Genomic DNA, 17,549 nt, shown 5'->3' on the forward strand with positions numbered 1-17,549 from the left:
AGTCACAAATATTCAAGCATATTTCTATTTCACTTGTTTTGGAGATGTTTCTTGATTAAATCGAACCTTTCCCCTTGTCTTCCACTGTTTATTTCTGCTGCTTTTTTCCTGTTATACTTCTGAACTTTGCTAAAATTCCCACAAGTGTAATCAAGGGTATTTTATTTTATCTGCCAGATTAATTTTTATCTCCTATTTTCATCCTGCTTAGATACAGAAGTAGACCAAACTTTACTGATTGAAGCCCTTTATGTCTTTATGTTATTTGACTGGTTCTATCCCCATTTGTCAGATTCAGTTCTAATAAAACATTTACCTTTCTCTCTCCTTGGGTCCCCAAATATATGTGTTTACTGTTGCAGGTACTATCTTTTAGTATTTCACATAAGTTTGAAACTCTGCACTTTTCCTGATAATTTCTAACTGCACAATACAATTCATATTACTACTTGAACATGTTATCATTTCAATCAACATGTTCAATACTGCTTCTAATCTCTCTTCTAAACTTCTTTTCCAATATACCCCTGTGAAAGAATCCCTAGGAACACTTTAAATAATTTATTGTTTTTATTAGATGCAAATCCTTGGATTCATTTGTTTCCTACATTTAGCTTGTTATTGACTCGCCTATGTTACTGTAGAACAGTGGTGGTGAACCTATGGCACGCGTGCCAGAGGCAGCACTCGGAGCCCTCTTTGTGGGCACGTGCGCCATGCCCCAGAGATGGCAACCGTCCTCTTCAACCAGCCACCGGCTAACTTGCCAAGGTCCCTTGTGGCCAGATGCATTCCAGCACCCATGCGCTTGCTGGCCTTTGTGTGCGGGGGCCGATGGTGTCAGGCAGCAGCCGCCCCGGCCCCTGCCTCGCCTTGTCCTGCGACATGGCAACCCCGCCCTGCCTCGCCTTACCCCGCAGAACCAGCCTCCTGCCCACTGCCCCACCCACCAGAGACCCCTGGATCTCTCCCAACCCTGCCCGGCCCCCACAGGCATCCCTCCCCAGGAGCAACGTCGAGCTGGCCATGCCCACCCTGGCCACACCCACCTGTCTGCCATGACCACTGTAGCCACCCCCACCCGGCGGCCACGCCCACCCGGCACCGGGCAATACATAAGTGGGTTTGGGGTTGAAGTTTGGGCACTTGGTCTCTAAAAGGTTTGCCATTACTGCTGTAGAACTTTGCAACAAATGTTTAGTTTCCTTTTTCCCCCTGTTCATATTCAATCTCAGATATTGCAGCCTTCTGTTTGGTTTTCTGTAGTCACATTTTGGTCCTCTTGTGTCTGGCTACAATTGTGTGCTGACATTCATATGGTTGTTCATGCTGGTATCAACAGTAGTATTGTTTTCCCCCTCTGTTTTAAGATACAGATTAAATTGATTATCCTTCATTGCTATAGGTTTTATATTATTTTATCCCACAAAATCCAGGTCCGCAACTCAATCATGCTTTTCTCACATGTGGCTACATTTCATTAGCTACATCTGGTATTTGCTGTCAGAATGCCTGGGTGATTCTCTTATTTTTTTTTCTTTTGAACTTAAAGTAGGTCAGTCCATATGTAAAAGAAAGAAAAAATAATTCCATACTGATTGTGTTTAAGGGACTGGAATATAGTACAGTACAGAATATGATAATATCTACTACTTTATGTTTCAAATGACAATTAGTCTGATTTTAGTCTGATTCTGCATTAATTTTATCTACCAACTAGTGCTTCATACATCGAACCTCCTTGTTCTGAAAAAAAAATACAGAATTTCAGAATGCTAGTTTTTAGATGATGAACAGCAAGGACATCCTACAATTATCTGGAGGCCATTTTGCAATAAAGGATCCTGATCCTTTGCTGCTGATGTGGAACCAAAAGAAATATTGAAAAGGCAGTGAGGCAAAGGGTGAAAATCAAATACTGAAATTATTACTGTACAGTAGATTATTAGTAACATCAATTCTCATTCAACATATTCCCTATTAAAGCATACAAGAAAAACAAAATGAGTACTGGAGAAAACAACAACAAATACTTTGATATGCACATCAATAAATATTACATATGAAAACACATTAATAGCCATGGTCTATAAAGCATATAAGAATGTAGACTAAAATGTTATTTTGAAACACAAATGGGTTTAAATCAAAGTTGCATTGCCCCATTATTATAGTTCCTCCATAAATACATTTCTCAACAGAAATTTATAAGCTGTAGTTGCTTTGAATTCTTTCCAGTAATGCTGATACAGAAAATGTTTTTAATGCAATATAGCACACATGGGGCTTTTACGTTTACATGGGACTACCCTTGAAATGCATTCAGAAACTTCAACTGGTACAAATCATGGCAGCACAATTAGTCTTTGTGGCTGGTAGAGTGAACCAAGTTGTACCACTGCTTTGCGAGCTGCCAGTTTGCTTCTGAGTGCAGTTCAATATGTTGGTTATGACCTTAAAACCCTACATAGCATAGGTCCAGATTACTTGACGAACCATCTTGTCCTGCTAAGACAAGCCCTTTGGTCAAGTAACTCCGACTGATGGGATCCAGATGGGATCTCTGCTGTAGTGCTGACCTTCTGGGACATTCTGCCCCCCCCCCCCCCGGGATGAGATTTGCCTCACCGTCCTCTATTTTTCTGTAGGGGCCTGAAGACCCCCACCTCTACCTTGCACTTCCTGCTCTCCCCCTCCCATCTTTTAAATTTCATATTATTGTATTTCCATTGTTTACTATTCTATTCCTTTGCTATTGTTATGTTTACATTTTTAATTTTTTTTCTATTTTATTGTTGTAAGCTGTCCAGAGTAGTCCCATGGCAAGATGTAAATTTAACAAATAAGTAAATAATTAAATACCAACCTCACGAGTGGACTTAATGGATCAGGTCTTCACTTATGAAGTCATTGATTAATTTTTAATTGCTATATTTTGAAACAATAGATTTTGTGGTTCATAAGAAGAAAATAACTATGTTTACAATTGGCAACTTTTGACGTGGTTTATTTATGAATGGCCATTTGCAGTAAGCATCTAGAGAGATTGTCTTTTAAAGTTGTGTATACAGTATTTAAAGCTTATTGTGAGCAGTATTTTTTAAAAATAGGAGATGTGATGCCTATTTCTTTCATTAAATAAAAATAGTACCTTTTACATTTTTTTATTATTTAGGACACTGTTTGAATATGTTTGAGTTATATTATGTTTTATGTAGAGCTAGTATAGTCCTATATTTAATGAAGATTCTGTGCAGCATGTGGTCTTTCCCTCCTGTAACTCTAGATCAGGGGTGTCAAACTGCCGGCCCGGGGGCCGGTTTCATCATACCGGAGCCGCGCTCACCCCATTGCCAGCAATGGCGAAAAAGCTCCGATATGTCGCGCGACGTCACGTGACGTGGTGAGTTTGACATGCCTGCTCTAGATATTTCCTCATACTATTCTTAGTCATAAATTTGATAGGTAACTTTATTGAAAGTGTTATTTCTCAGCCTTGTAGAATATAATAATAATAGCATATTTTATACAGAAAACGTAAAGTGTCTGCAAAGTTGTCATTCTAGCTGTGCTTGTTTGAAAAGATCTAATCTATGAAAAATTATATTTCTTTTAGTTAAAGCAAATGGTTGATTGTACGTTATGAAAAATAATGTTTAGGTTAGTGACAGGAATCCAACTCACTGTACTGAAATAAAACATTCTGCCCTTTTGTAGGTTAAAGAAAGTAAAGAGAAAGAAAGACTGGAGAGGCGTCTATTGGAAGAACTATTTAAAATGTTTATGGATGCTGATTCTTTTTATTATAGTTTGACTTACGACTTAACAAACTCTATACAAAGGCAAAGTGCATGTGAGAAGACTAACTTGCCCCTCTGGAAAAAGGTAATATGTCTCTTGAAAGATCATCCATAGATACATATGGGTATATATTTTAAGGAAAGAAACATTCGTGTTTCCTAATCTTTCATAAATTAAGTTCTTGTTCCTGGACTGTTCTAATCAATATAAATTATTATTTAGTCTTTGAGATTTCACAGTTTTCTGTAAGATTTGGATACAAAAGGTTTATTTTTATATTTTCAGGTTGATGATAGATTCTTTTGGAATAAGCACATGATTGAAGATCTGATAAACCTTGGAGTAAGTAATATTCCATATATTTATGGTTTCTTGAGAATTTCAATGAATTAATTAGATAGTGCTGTTTTCTTGATACTGTTTAGTCTAATTGGCAATTAAAGAGCTCATTAGTGTTTCATGTAACTTATCCTAATTGTCTGTGACATAAAAATTTAGATTTCTAATAGTGCTTCCATTTAAGTAACCAGTGGAATTGTTACTGACTTTCAGTAACTTTTCCATCTGTGATATCATACTCCATGATTCCGACTGTCTTAAGATATGTGATTTCTGATGCTCCCTGCCAATCGGCAGGCTGGCAAGAAATTAGAAGTTGCTCCTGCTCCCACTGTTTTTTTGCCCACCCATGGTCATTATCTTTTCCTGCTTAGGTAAGGAAATATCTTTGAAACAATGATTCAATGACACACGGATTGTCTAGTAGAATTATATAGGCCAAAGCCTGAGCAAAGAAGAAAATATTGCAATAAAGCATAAAATAGAGAAATTGTATAGGAATATACATAAAGCAATAAAAATACTGGGAATATCTTTCAGATATATATAAGCCTATAGAAATAAAGAATCAAACAATCACATATATTTTTATCATGAAACACAGTATATTTTTGTTATAATTTTTAAAAAAATGTTTAAAAAAATCTGCAGTCTGGTTTTTTTTACTTGGATTTGTCACTATCCATGAAGTTATGATACCTATATTGGTAATAAGCATTATCACAGGTTACGAATTTCTTGAAATAACCTTTCCTAGCAGGTAAATAATGAAGCTAGAAGTCACTGGCAGATATTCACCCTATCTAGATGGATTTATCAGCTGCTGGAAAAATGTTTCTTAGTTGGTTTTTGGTATAGATAAAAACACTCTAGCTAAATATTTAGCCTGCAACTAAATATTTTAAAGCAAACTGAAAAACATCATTCACATCAAGCAGGAAAAAGTAGATTTTAAAAAAAGTTGATAACAAATTACTTTGTGTAGAATCATGCAGAACAAAAATGTTTCCACAGTCCATCTAAAATATAATTTATAAATCTGTATGCAACATCTTTTGAGTGACTCAGTTCTTAACTATTCTGTACTAGCCAAATGTTTTTGTAAAATAACAGTTTATGGTATCAAATGTGGCTATCAGGTGCAACAAAAGCAACATGAGTGTCTTTACTCTCTTTCCTTGAAAGATAATCTGTTGAAAAGTATTTAGTTTCATTCTGTGACACTGTTGCCATCATTTGTTGTACAACCTTGCTTGGAAAAGGGATATTGGAGATTCATTATTCATCATCTAGGTCAGGGGTAGGCAACCTTGGCTCTTTTATGACTCTGGCTGGCTCAGGAATTCTGGGAGTCGAAGTCCACGAGTCATAAAAGAGCCTTCCCCTGATCTAGGTTATTCATAGTTTCTTTTAGAGGAAGAGAAACTTCCAAATAACTCCCTTTTTATGACTCTGTAATCCCTTATAAGCATTTATAATTCTCACTAATCAGTTGCTTGATGTTTTTCAACTAATTTTATTAACTCATATTGGTAAGGTTCAAATGGTCAGCAGTCCAAGTATCCCTGATTTATATTGAATTATCTATTACATTTTTTCTTAATTTTTAATTGTTATTTTAAGTTTAGCTATGTAGTACAATTAACTATTATTATACAATATAACTTCCTAATATATTACATATAGTAATAAATAAAGCTACCCAAATTATGCCCAAATGCAAAATTTTAAAGTAAGAATTTTGAATACTACTGCTGCAGTTATTTTCATTTATTTAAATTTTGGGTTCTATAAAGTGCATATGTTATAACATACATGTATATATGTTTTAATGTCCTGTAGCAATCTGAAGTGGACTTTTGGATTATCCCAGTCATCCAGGGATTTGTGCAAATTGAAGAACTTATAGTTAATTACAATGAAACATCAGACGAGGAGAAAAGCAGCCCTGAAACACCATCTCAGGAGCCTGTTTGTGTAGATTACATTCATCCAAGTTTTCTTGTGGCACTTATCTCACGGAGAAGCCGTCACAGAGCGGGTAAGTTTATTCAGTATAGTCTAAAAACCAAAAAGCTCTAGTGATTATTTTTATGGAAAACAAGTACTTAAATCCTATTTGCATTTCTATACAGAAATTAAAATGTTCACTTAAGGCCATAAGAAGCACTTGAAAAATTAGACAAGAAAATGCTGTAAAGACTTGACTTCTTTCAGACAATATCCCCTCCATCCCATATATTCAGAGAGCATGACTTATTTCTTTTCTTTGTGGAATGAGGGTAGAATCAAAGGAATGTTTATGCTAAGGATATTATATGCTTGCCTATGTTGTGGTAATGAATTTCATGAATTAATTATATAGTGTATGTATTGAAGTAATTTTTTCCTGTTCTACATCTATAAATCAACTTTGTCCTATAAAAGAAAGAAAAGTACTATATTTCTCCTTGTCCATGCTTTTATGTAAAACAATCCTTAGACATTTTTTATCAAGCTAAAGAGTCCCAGATATTCTGAGCCTTTTGTCATGTGGAAGATATCTGAATCCCATGATCAAATTGGTTCTGCAGTTTTTCCAGCTGTATTATCTCATAAATGCTAATATTACTTGAGAGACTTTGATGAGGAATTTTATGAAAGTCTTTTGGGAACGCAATATTAAGTAGCTAGGGTGCTAAGTGAACAAATGTTATATGAGCTATTAACATGCAAGTTCAATCTCTTTTCTGAAATTCTTTGCTTTTTTCCCCCTAGGAATGCGTTACAAACGCAGAGGAGTGGATAAAAATGGGAATGTAGCAAATTATGTAGAGACTGAACAGTTGATCCATGTTCATAATCACACACTATCTTTTGTTCAGACAAGAGGCTCTGTGCCTGTTTTCTGGAGTCAGGTTGGTTATAGATACAACCCTCGGCCACGTCTTGATAAGTGTAAGTATTCATATGATACATAATGCAATTACAACATTATTCAGTCATTTTTTCAAATTAGTGTGGTAACGTTTATCAAAAAGTTATTTTTTAAAAATTGTTTTCTTGCTTATGTCTCCCTAACGTACTTAGGCCATCAATGTAGCATTTGATAAATAAAGATTTTCTTGTGTTTTGTTAATTAAAAAAGCCAACTGTATTTGATAGAAATACTGTAAACTGAATTTAGGTGAATGTTTTACAAATATTTAACTTTTATTTTCTCTAGTGAATTCTTAGAATGACATGGTATTCCATGTCATGGTATTCCAAGTAAATGTCTATCTATGTATGTTTATATGCAGTATCTGTAAGTGCATATATTTGTAGGCTTCATATTTTTCTAGAGAAGTAACCTTAACAACTAGTTAACCAACTCATATCTTCTAGTAGCTTTCTTTCCTTTCTGACAGGATATGAACAGGGTTAAAAGGCATTATTTTGGTACTACATTGTCTTCACCCACTTTTACCAGAAAATCCCTATTCACCAATTTACTGGTTATGACCTGCCCCTTCCTTTTCCTCGAACAGGCAGAAGTGAGAATGGAAGGGAAAGGAAAGAAAAAATTGGTAGTTCCTTAAGCCCTGATTGATAGAAAACCTGACTTCTGCTCATTCTGACTATCAGACTCTGCTGTTCTCTTCTTTTTGAATACCATCTTCCCCAACCCCACCATGCAATATCCATTTCTTCAATCTTATTCAACCGCCAGTTTGATCTAGTAGTTAAGGCAATAGGCTAGAAAGAAGGAGATTTTTTTCTCCACAATAACAACCCTATGAGATAGATTGCGCAGCCCAAAGTACCAATGAGCTCAGATGACTTAGGGTGGATTTGTACTTGGGTCTCTCCAAGTCTAATATTTCAACTTCTATACTACAGTTGGATTATTGGTTAATCAGTTAGTCTGAAATACAAGAAGATGTATGCTTGTTGTCTTGACTTTATTTGACATATTGTTCTTGAAATTTTATAACAAGTCACCTTAAATATGCTATTAGTGTGACTCCATGTAGTATATCTTAGTACAGTCAAATCTGGAATTGAAATTTGATTGTTGCTTGTTAAGATATGTCAGTTTGTATCTTCTTTTTTGGGAATAGGATTGAGATTGAATCTAAATTATATTCTGTCATTGACTATTGCATTATCATCCTCTTTACCATAAATTACAAGCTTTAGAATAATTACTGAATTCTTGCATGAAGGTCATTTGAAGATCTTATTTATTTATTTGTTTTAATCACAAGTAACTTTGGAAACACAGTCAAACCTCCCCCCCCAATAAATTGATAATTGGCAGCCAAAATAACGTAACAAAATCAATTATAAGTACAAAGATAGTACAAATATTTCAGTAAAATTAATCATAAGCTTCAACAGATACTAGAAATCCAAGTCTGGGAACACAGCCATTTCCTCTGGGCCTTGTATAAGGCCAACAGGTTTTAACAAATGTTAAAATATATGACTTTGCTGAGTTAATTTTTTAAAAATGTTCCAGGGAATTGCAAAGATACAATTGCACATTTGTCTTAGAGGATTAGATGCAGTAATTTAATGCATATGGTTTTTACTAACCCAACTGGTAGAGAAGCTGATTTTATCAAGTGTTTGAAAGAGACCAACATAGTAATGTAAGAACTTCCATGGTTGTCCAGTGATAGCAGGATATTGTTCGTGCTCTCTGAAGAAAAAGATGCTCCTCCAAATGTTGTCTGTACTGTAGTTCTAAAGTTAATGGTATGAAATTTATACAAAACAGACAGATCAAATGCAGCCCCGTCAGTATCGTTTTTTTGGTGATCCTAAAGATCGAGTGGGTTTAAACTTTGGAAAATTTTGCTTTTGTGAAGGTAGTGAAGTTAAGAGGCAAAATGGCTTCTCTAAGCTTTTCAGATGTTTAAGACAATCATTTCACTCCTTAAACTCTGAAACTGCCTTCCAAAATGTGTCCTAGTCCTGTCCAATTTTTGAATTATGGCTATACCCATGCCATGAAAACCTCTTGAAAAGATGATATTTGTGCAACAGATTTTAATGGGTCAGAGGGCCGAATCAACTTGCCAGCCTGCTATCTCTTTCTGATACTATTTAAAAAAAAAGAAGAAAAAATTGCTTTACTCTAATGTAGTTATTTTGCTGAATTTTGCCAGTATGTAAATGTTGTCAAATGGCTTTGCAGTTGTAATCGATGCATTCAAATGCATGTTGACCCATACTCTCATAAAAACTTAAACACACAGATCAGCAATTAAAAAACTAGTTAAAAATATGTACCTTGAAAAAGATGTTCCATTATTTATTTGCTGACATACATTGCTTAATAATTATTTGTAAATGCTATTGCCATGAATTCTAGAATCTATAATAATTCTTTAAAATATTTTAACTACATCTCTACTTCAGTCCAAGAATATGCTTGTTCCAATTTAATTACTTCTGCTTTCCATGGAAACATCTTAAAGGAGGGGTCAACTAGCATATCTTTCTTTTGTAGGTGAGAAGGAAACTGTTTCTTACTTCTGTGCACATTTTGAAGAACAATTAAACATTTATAAAAAACAGGTAGGTTTCACCATCTTGGAACACCATGTTAAATTACTGAAAGTTTTGAAATGTACAGTACAGGTAGTCCTCAACTTAACAACCGTTAAGTTAACAATGGTTCAAAGTTCCAATAGCCTCCCAAAAGTGACTTATGATCTGTCCTTCAAGTTAACAATGATGGCACCACCTCCATACTTACTTGACCAGACTTTGGGCACTTTGGCAACCAGCTAGCATTTGTGAGAGTTGCAGAGTCTTTTCAACCACATGATTATGTTTTGCAGCCTTCTGAGTTGGCTTCCAATAAGCACAGTCAATTGGGGAAGATGAATTCACTTAATGATAGTGTGATTAGTTTAATGGTAGCAATGATTTGCTTGACAACCTCAGTAAAATTGGTTGTAACATTAGGTTGGGTCATATGATAGCTCACTTAATGATCACATCACTTAGTAACCAAAATTTCAGTTCCAAATGAAGTCATAAGTTGAGAGCTACCTACACTGTGCTTTCATATTTTGAAAAAAGAAAAGAGTTTGGCAATATCTAGTGCTTTGTGAATTATAAAAATTTGCTAATTATGTAATCCTGGGTTGTCTCTAATGATGGTTTTGTGTTAGTGGAAAGCATTTTGACATATGTTTGCTAAGGCAGCTGGGACTTGCTGAATATACACATTTCTTCTGCATTTCCTATCCTATCACTAGTTATTTTATAGGATTTTTCTGGAGCAACCTTTCGGGGTGAGGAAAATTTTCTAGAAGCTGAAGAGGTAAAAACTGAATGCCTCGTGTTACATAAACAAAAATGTTTCCCTTTAAAGCAGTGTTTCTCAACTTTGTCACTAAGATGGGTAGACTTCAACATCCAGAATTCCTCAGCCAGGATGGATGGGTTCACCCAACTTGAAGTTGCCAAGATTGAGAAACTGCTTTATAGTGAAGCATTTGGTGAACATTAACTGTCCATTTAGTGCATTTCTGACTGATATAAAATGTGAGATTAAATATGATTTTTAAAGAACTGGTGAAGCTTTTAATATTCTTTGACTGAGTGCTTCTTAGGAGTCATTTAGAACCACGCCCTTAAAAATTAAAATAAGAACCACTTCTCCTGTACTTCTAAATGGAATTAAGACATGTGCATTCATATTTTAAAACATGTTTCTATTTTCCTATCTCTCAACAGATTATCATTAATCTAGTCGACCAGACTGGACGAGAAAAAGTTATTGGTGATGCTTACCTCAAACAAGTTTTATTGTACAATAATCCAAGCCTTACATATGTTTCATTTGATTTCCATGAACATTGGTAAGACTATGAAAGTACCTTAACCTAGCAGCTAAATATTGGAATGTACAGTCTATTACTATACTTGATATTATATGATACATGATGACAGAAGTTCTTCATAGGTAAGATTTGGGGTTTTCCCTCAAGAGATTTTATGAGCAAAGGATTACAAGACTTTTGCAAACTTTTACTTTTTTCAAAAAGTGCCTTAATAAAAAATGTATTCCTGTATGTGAGTGCATGTATGTATATACTAAAATTAGGGTACAGCAGTCTGCCTTGATTAATCTGTGGATTATTCGGTAGCAGATTGTACAAAAGGGGGGAAAAACAGGAATTTTTTTTTTCAGATTTGGTATAATAAGTAGCACATTTTTTAATACAATAAAAAATTACAGCAAACTGTGCCTTCTTTCTACCTTTCAGCCGTGGAATGAAGTTTGAAAATGTTCAAACCCTCACAGATGCCATTTCTGACATAATCACTGATGTAAAGTGGTGCTGGTAGGTATTCAGTATTGCCTTTGTGTGGGGGTGTCAAACTGCCGGCCCATGGGCCAGTTGCATCATGCGGAGGCCGTGCCCACTCCAGTTCCGGCAATGCAAAAAAAGTTGTGATACGTCGCAACATGTCACGTGATGCGGCGAGTTTGACACTCGTGCCTTTTGTGTCTTGGATCAGGAATGAGCGGAAGGCTTGGCGAGTACAAGGCAAGATGCATCTCCACAACAATTTTCATGTAGAGCTTTTTTGTGTTTTCCATGGAGATGACAGATGCTGCAAACAGAGATATGTTGTGCTTGGATATGATTAACAGTAACTCATACTGTATATAAGCACCAAAGACTGTTTTTCTGTATACAATAAGAGTATGAATATGTGATATCTCAGTAGTCATCATTGATTGGATCCAGGAGGTGTGATGAGAACCAAAAAATATAAATACCAAACAGATTTTTCCCATAAGAAATAAGGTAGTGAGTCACAAAGCAGCTGACACCGCCAAGTTCTAGCTTGTGCGTTGAGTACCAAATAAACAATGAGTACCGAGACAATTTGCATTAAATACCAAACTCAATGAGTTCAAAGCTGTTGAGTACCAAGGTACCACTGTATTTTTATTTAGTATGGTAGAGAATAGCCATTTTTAATAAAGGTTATTAAAATTATTTAATATCACTTTTTTGGAAGGGTGGACCAAGCTGGTGTAATTTGTAAACAGGAAGGAATTTTCCGTGTTAACTGCATGGATTGTCTGGATCGAACCAACGTTGTCCAAGCAGCAATTGCTCGTGCCATTATGGAACAGCAGGTACAACAGTGTAAACTATAGTGACTGTCCTTAAAGAGAACACTAGTATAGGCATTTTGAAAAACCTGCTTATCTTTAAATTGCTTCCAAATAATTCATATAGAAGAACTGAATTTACTGAAGAAAAATAACTATAGTAGTGCTGGAATATGTTTTTTAGAAGTTCTATAGATAATACTGAAATTTAAAATTTAAATATACTTTTACATTGACGCTTTTCAGCAAAATGATTTAAAATGCCTTTTTGATTTTAGCCTGGTCATGCAAATTAAGTACAAAGTCATAAGTACCCTGTTAAAAAGGAAAATGAATAAGTGAATGCATGTTTTCAGTACACAGGATCTTATTATTTCTAGGAAATAGTATAATTTGGATTGTTTGGGAGTTTTCATCTAAACATTGAACACAGAAAGCTTTCCCCCATTTGGTGCCTCTGTTATGTATTAAAGTATAACTCTTATCATAAAAAGAGAATTGTTACATGATATGTTTGGAGGTTATTGGATAAGAGAAGACCAGCTGGAAGTTTTCATTATTTTATTGTTTATTTTATAGTTTTCAGTAGAACCAGTGACAATAATAAATATATTAAATTTCAGCTGAAAAAATTAGGTGTGATGCCCCCAGAACAAGCATTGCCAGTGAAGTGCAATAGAATTTATCAGATCATATGGGCTAACAACGGTGATGCCATAAGCAGGCAATATGCTGGCACAGCAGCATTAAAGGTAAATATTTTATTTGATGTAAGGAGAATAAAAAAAGATTCTTCGGGACTAAGTGTGTATTGTCTTATATTTTGAAGTCACTGTTCATAGCATCACTTTTGAATAAAATAATTGAATCCTGTGGATTTTATATGTCCTTATTGCTAAGTGATTAGTTTTTTCAAAATTAGAAAAATAAATGTATGGCCTTTATTCAGTGGATTGAAATTGTGATTTATGAATGAGTTGCTTATAGAGTGTGGATTATTACAATAAAATAATGGCCATCCTTTATTGAAACTGTTGTATAAAGTTTCATGCATGTATGGATAACTTAGACTCAACCTTGCCTGTGCTATATAGCATAATAGACAAATCGTTCTGCACCATCTCAGTTCAGTCCTTAATAATTTTTGTTATTTTCTTTTGCAAAAGGTTTTTTTTGTTCATTTTATTACATAAAAGCAAAATGAGCCACACCAAAGTCAATAGGAATATAGAAGGGCTGTGTTTATACATTAAACAAAAGCAGAAATTATTATTTATTAATTCCATTGGCTTAGTTTCATAAAATACTAAACCAAAATCAAAAAAATCACAATATGATTTAGCATTCTATTTGAATCTAGCAAATATGTCTTTATTTTTATGTTGACTATATTTATATACCAGGCTTAACCTATTTACCAGATTTACTCATTTTTCCTTATTTGTATAATATATTGAATATGGAATAGCTTCTGATGACTGTACATGCAAACAAATCATAGTTAGTACTAGGGTTGTACATTTGCAATCTCTTGTTCTTAAATTGGCCTGCTTAAATATATTGTGTGAACATAGCCACTGTGCATTTATGGTTTACAGTGGTTATTTAGAGAAGTAGGGGGCCTGTTTTCAGGGTAGATGGAGATATATTTGTATTTGAAGAACCTTAACACATTCTTTCCAGTCCTAATTTTTGTTAACGAGGCAGAACAATTTGAGGAATGCTTTGGAGTCCAAAAAGTGAAGCTGCAAAGCTATCTAATATGGAAAGGAAAACCTTTTCTAAATGATATGTAAATTGCACACTGAATATTCAGAGATACATTTTGTACATTAGAGTGACTTCACAAGGACTGGTGAAAGGAAGCTGGCAGGAGTTATGAAAGACGGTGTTAACTCTGCAAATAGATACTACTTAAACCGCTTCAGGGATGCTTATAGACAAGCAGTCATAGGTAAGACAGTTGTTCTATTTTCACATCAAATGGATAAAGTATTTGTATGAAAGAGCAAAGCACTGGGACCTCATTATCCCCAATTGGCCCTTCATGCTGGTGGAAATGACTGAGCAAATCTTTTTTTTTCATTTTACTTCCTTGTTTAGAAAGCAATAAACCAGTGATCTTTATATGCATGTATTAAGTCCTGGTCAGAATCTAATTTAAATATTTGTCAAGAAGATATAAATTATGCTACCTTTTTGTGATTAAAGATTATTTTAAAAAATTCAGTTTAGATTTATAGTGATGTTTGAAAATGGTTCCTATATAACTGTTGACATATGTTGGTTGAATTTTCTTTTGTTTTCCCAAGTGTGCTTGTTTGAGTTTATGCCATCTAGAATATATTATTTTGGAGATTCTTCATATTAATGAAAAACTAATTATATGTTATTTAAATATAGTTTTGATTGGTTCTTTTTTAGCTGATTCTTCTTGAAATATTAACAATTCTTCTAATATTAGCATATTTATTTTTAAGTTGCATTGATACTATTTTTTTTTTCCAAATATGGCTAAAAGGAGGGTATAATTCATAAGTATAGTCCAGATTTTCTCCAATTATGGCCAAATTCTGATTTGGAGGTTAGTAAGCATGACAAATGGAAGCAGCCTATCAACAATTGCATACTATTTTTATACTATTGAATATTTAAAACCAAAATTTCTTGGTATAATTTCTGCTTTCGGTACTTAGGTCTCATTTAATCATTGTATGCATTCTATGTTTGTCTAGATTTAATGCAGGGTATTCCTGTGACAGAAGATCTCTATTCCATATTTACTAAAGAAAAAGAGCATGAAGCCTTGCACAAGGAAAATTTGAGGAGTCATCAGGAATTGATCAGCCAATTATTGCAGAGTTACATGAAATTGCTTTTACCAGATGATGAAAAATTTCATGGTGGTTGGGCACTGATTGACTGTGACCCCAGGTATGGGGAGTCTAAAATATTTGATTATATAATTCTACATTTTTCCACAATTTGTCATAGGACAGTACAGTAAGAATAAAACCTCTGAATCGTAATCATTGTCTTTTATGCAACTACTATTATTTTATTATGAATTCTAAGTGAATAAAGAAGTTGATAATATGAGTACTGTTGATGAACAAAAACAGCAGATTAATGTAAGAACTTTAAAATCAAAATCTTACTACTTTCAGTGTTAGGCATTTAGAATTTTTTATATTTTTTTCCCCAGTATGGTTGGTACTTTATGCATAGCTCTTTATCATATTCAGAATGCAGTTTGGCAGTTTGATTTTCACCAGCTCAAGGTTGACTCAGTCTTCCATCCTTCTGGGGTCAGTAAAATGAGGACCCAGATTGTTGAGGGCAAGATGCTGATTCTGAAAGCACTTAGAGAGGGCTGTAAAGCACTGTGAAGTGGTATATAAGTCTAAATGCAATTGCTATACAATACTGGTTTCACTCATAGTCGTTTTGGTAATATCTATTACCAATCTTGAAATCTCAAGTAGATTCAAAATATAATCAGTTAAAGTTCTTTTTGACCTTTAAAGCACTTTAAAATTTGGGATTTATATAATAATAATAATAATAATCCCCCAGTGAGACACTACCTTGTCGTGGTTGTGGGGCTTGTGTACTCTGAGGAAGATGAGAGCTATGCCAGAGGTTCAACCATACTGGACAGGTTTCATCAGAAGAGTCAGACAAAGAGTGTCTCTCCCATAAAAAATATGGTGAGATGTAAATTGCAGAATGCCATACCGGCTCGGACGTCGCCCGGGTTAACAAGGTCCGCGCTGGATATTGGAGTTCCTGGATATCTGGTGAAAAATGGGTTACAGGACTCAGGACTGTTGGCTGAGCAACCAGGGCCAGCAGCTGCAGAACTACTGGAAGAAAAGGTGTTTACCCGTCGCAGATACACAGTGATGGAAAACAAAGAAATAAGGATCTGTTACTACAGATCAAGTCCAACAAGAAGAGGATATCTAAAACGAATGCACCAGTTCTGGAAAGAACAACATCCAGAATCAGAAATAACAGAACAGAGACTAGCAGATCAACGCCGATTTATAACACGAAATAAAGTATTCACAGAAACAGAATTGGATGAACTGCAAAGGTTTACCCAGGGCAAAGAAATCAAAGCGTTACCAGAAGTAATTCAGAATGTAGAGGCAAACCAGGGGGAGTTGGCAGTGAAGGAATCCAGCAGAGATATACAACTGTTCTCATTTGGAAACCAGGCACCTCTTCCTCAGGAAGAACAAAACCCTCTAACTAAAGAAATAAAGAATTGAAACAAAGAATAACTGAGCATCTAGAACAGCACAAAAACAACAGAATAAGGCTACCTGCATTGAAGCTTGTTCCAAAGAAACAGCTAGCACAAGCATTAAAGGATGCAAATACTGCAATATCAAGTATAAGCACCAATTCACTGCAAGAAACAAACCAACTAATGTACAGCACAGCTGCAGTTATAACAGAATACCTGGGATGCAAAATCAACAAAGAAGAAAAACAAACAAACAGTGCACCAGAAAAAATGGAAGGTTAGACTAGAAAATAAGATCAGCAAGTTAAGATACATGCAAGCAAGCTAGAACAGATGAAAGAAAAGAAGCTGAAGAACAAGAAGACCAAAGAATACCTAATCAAGAAATACCACTTAGAAACAAGGAAAATCAAGGAAGCACTGGAAATAATAAAGCAACAAATAACAGCTATAGCCAGGAAAATCAGTAGATATGAAGCTCGAATTGCAAACTATAGGCAGAACCTCCAATTTCAATCCAATCAGAAACGCTTCTACCAATCCATCAATGGAGAAACTGCAAGGAATCAGTCAGTACCTGACAAGGAAGAAACAGTGCAGTTCTGGAAGCAGATATGGGATAACCCAAAGAAATACAACAAGGATGTGGCTTGATTAAAAGAGGTGGATGCAAATAAAACAGAAGTTGAAATGAAAGAATTAGTAATAACAACAAAAAAGGTAGAAAAAAGAGCAAGGAAAATCAAAAATTGGTCAGCACCAGGTGAAGATGAACTGCATGGGTTTTGGTTGAAACATCTAACTGTTATAAACCCACTCATTGCCAAACAGTTCAACAATATACTACAAGGAGGAGAAATTGAAAAGTGGCTAACAACTGGGAAAACCTACCTAATAATAAAAAATCCAGCAAAAGGGGCAACACCAGGCAACTACAGGCCAATTACCTGTTTACCAACAACTTTCAAATTACTAACTGGTGTTGTAGCTGATGCAGTACAACAGAATCTAGTTGAAAACAATCTCTTTCCACCTGAGCAG

General features: G+C 34.9%; 1 protein-coding gene across 1 annotated transcript in view; it reads left to right on the top strand.

Annotated features, from left to right (window-relative positions):
* Positions 1–17,549, top strand: part of INPP5F (inositol polyphosphate-5-phosphatase F) — a 48,407-nt gene that overhangs the window by 16,811 nt on the left and 14,047 nt on the right. The window contains exons 5-15 of the mRNA XM_039325760.1: positions 3,718–3,885; positions 4,087–4,143; positions 5,983–6,181; positions 6,898–7,077; positions 9,620–9,687; positions 10,858–10,982; positions 11,391–11,468; positions 12,157–12,277; positions 12,877–13,005; positions 14,090–14,207; positions 14,989–15,187. Coding sequence (XP_039181694.1) covers positions 3,718–3,885; positions 4,087–4,143; positions 5,983–6,181; positions 6,898–7,077; positions 9,620–9,687; positions 10,858–10,982; positions 11,391–11,468; positions 12,157–12,277; positions 12,877–13,005; positions 14,090–14,207; positions 14,989–15,187 — 1,442 coding nt within the window. The remainder of the gene's footprint in view (positions 1–3,717; positions 3,886–4,086; positions 4,144–5,982; positions 6,182–6,897; positions 7,078–9,619; positions 9,688–10,857; positions 10,983–11,390; positions 11,469–12,156; positions 12,278–12,876; positions 13,006–14,089; positions 14,208–14,988; positions 15,188–17,549) is intronic.

This window comes from Crotalus tigris, unplaced genomic scaffold (assembly GCF_016545835.1).
Source record: "Crotalus tigris isolate CLP2741 ecotype Arizona unplaced genomic scaffold, ASM1654583v1 scf7180000017536.10889498, whole genome shotgun sequence".
NCBI lineage: Eukaryota > Metazoa > Chordata > Lepidosauria > Squamata > Viperidae > Crotalus > Crotalus tigris.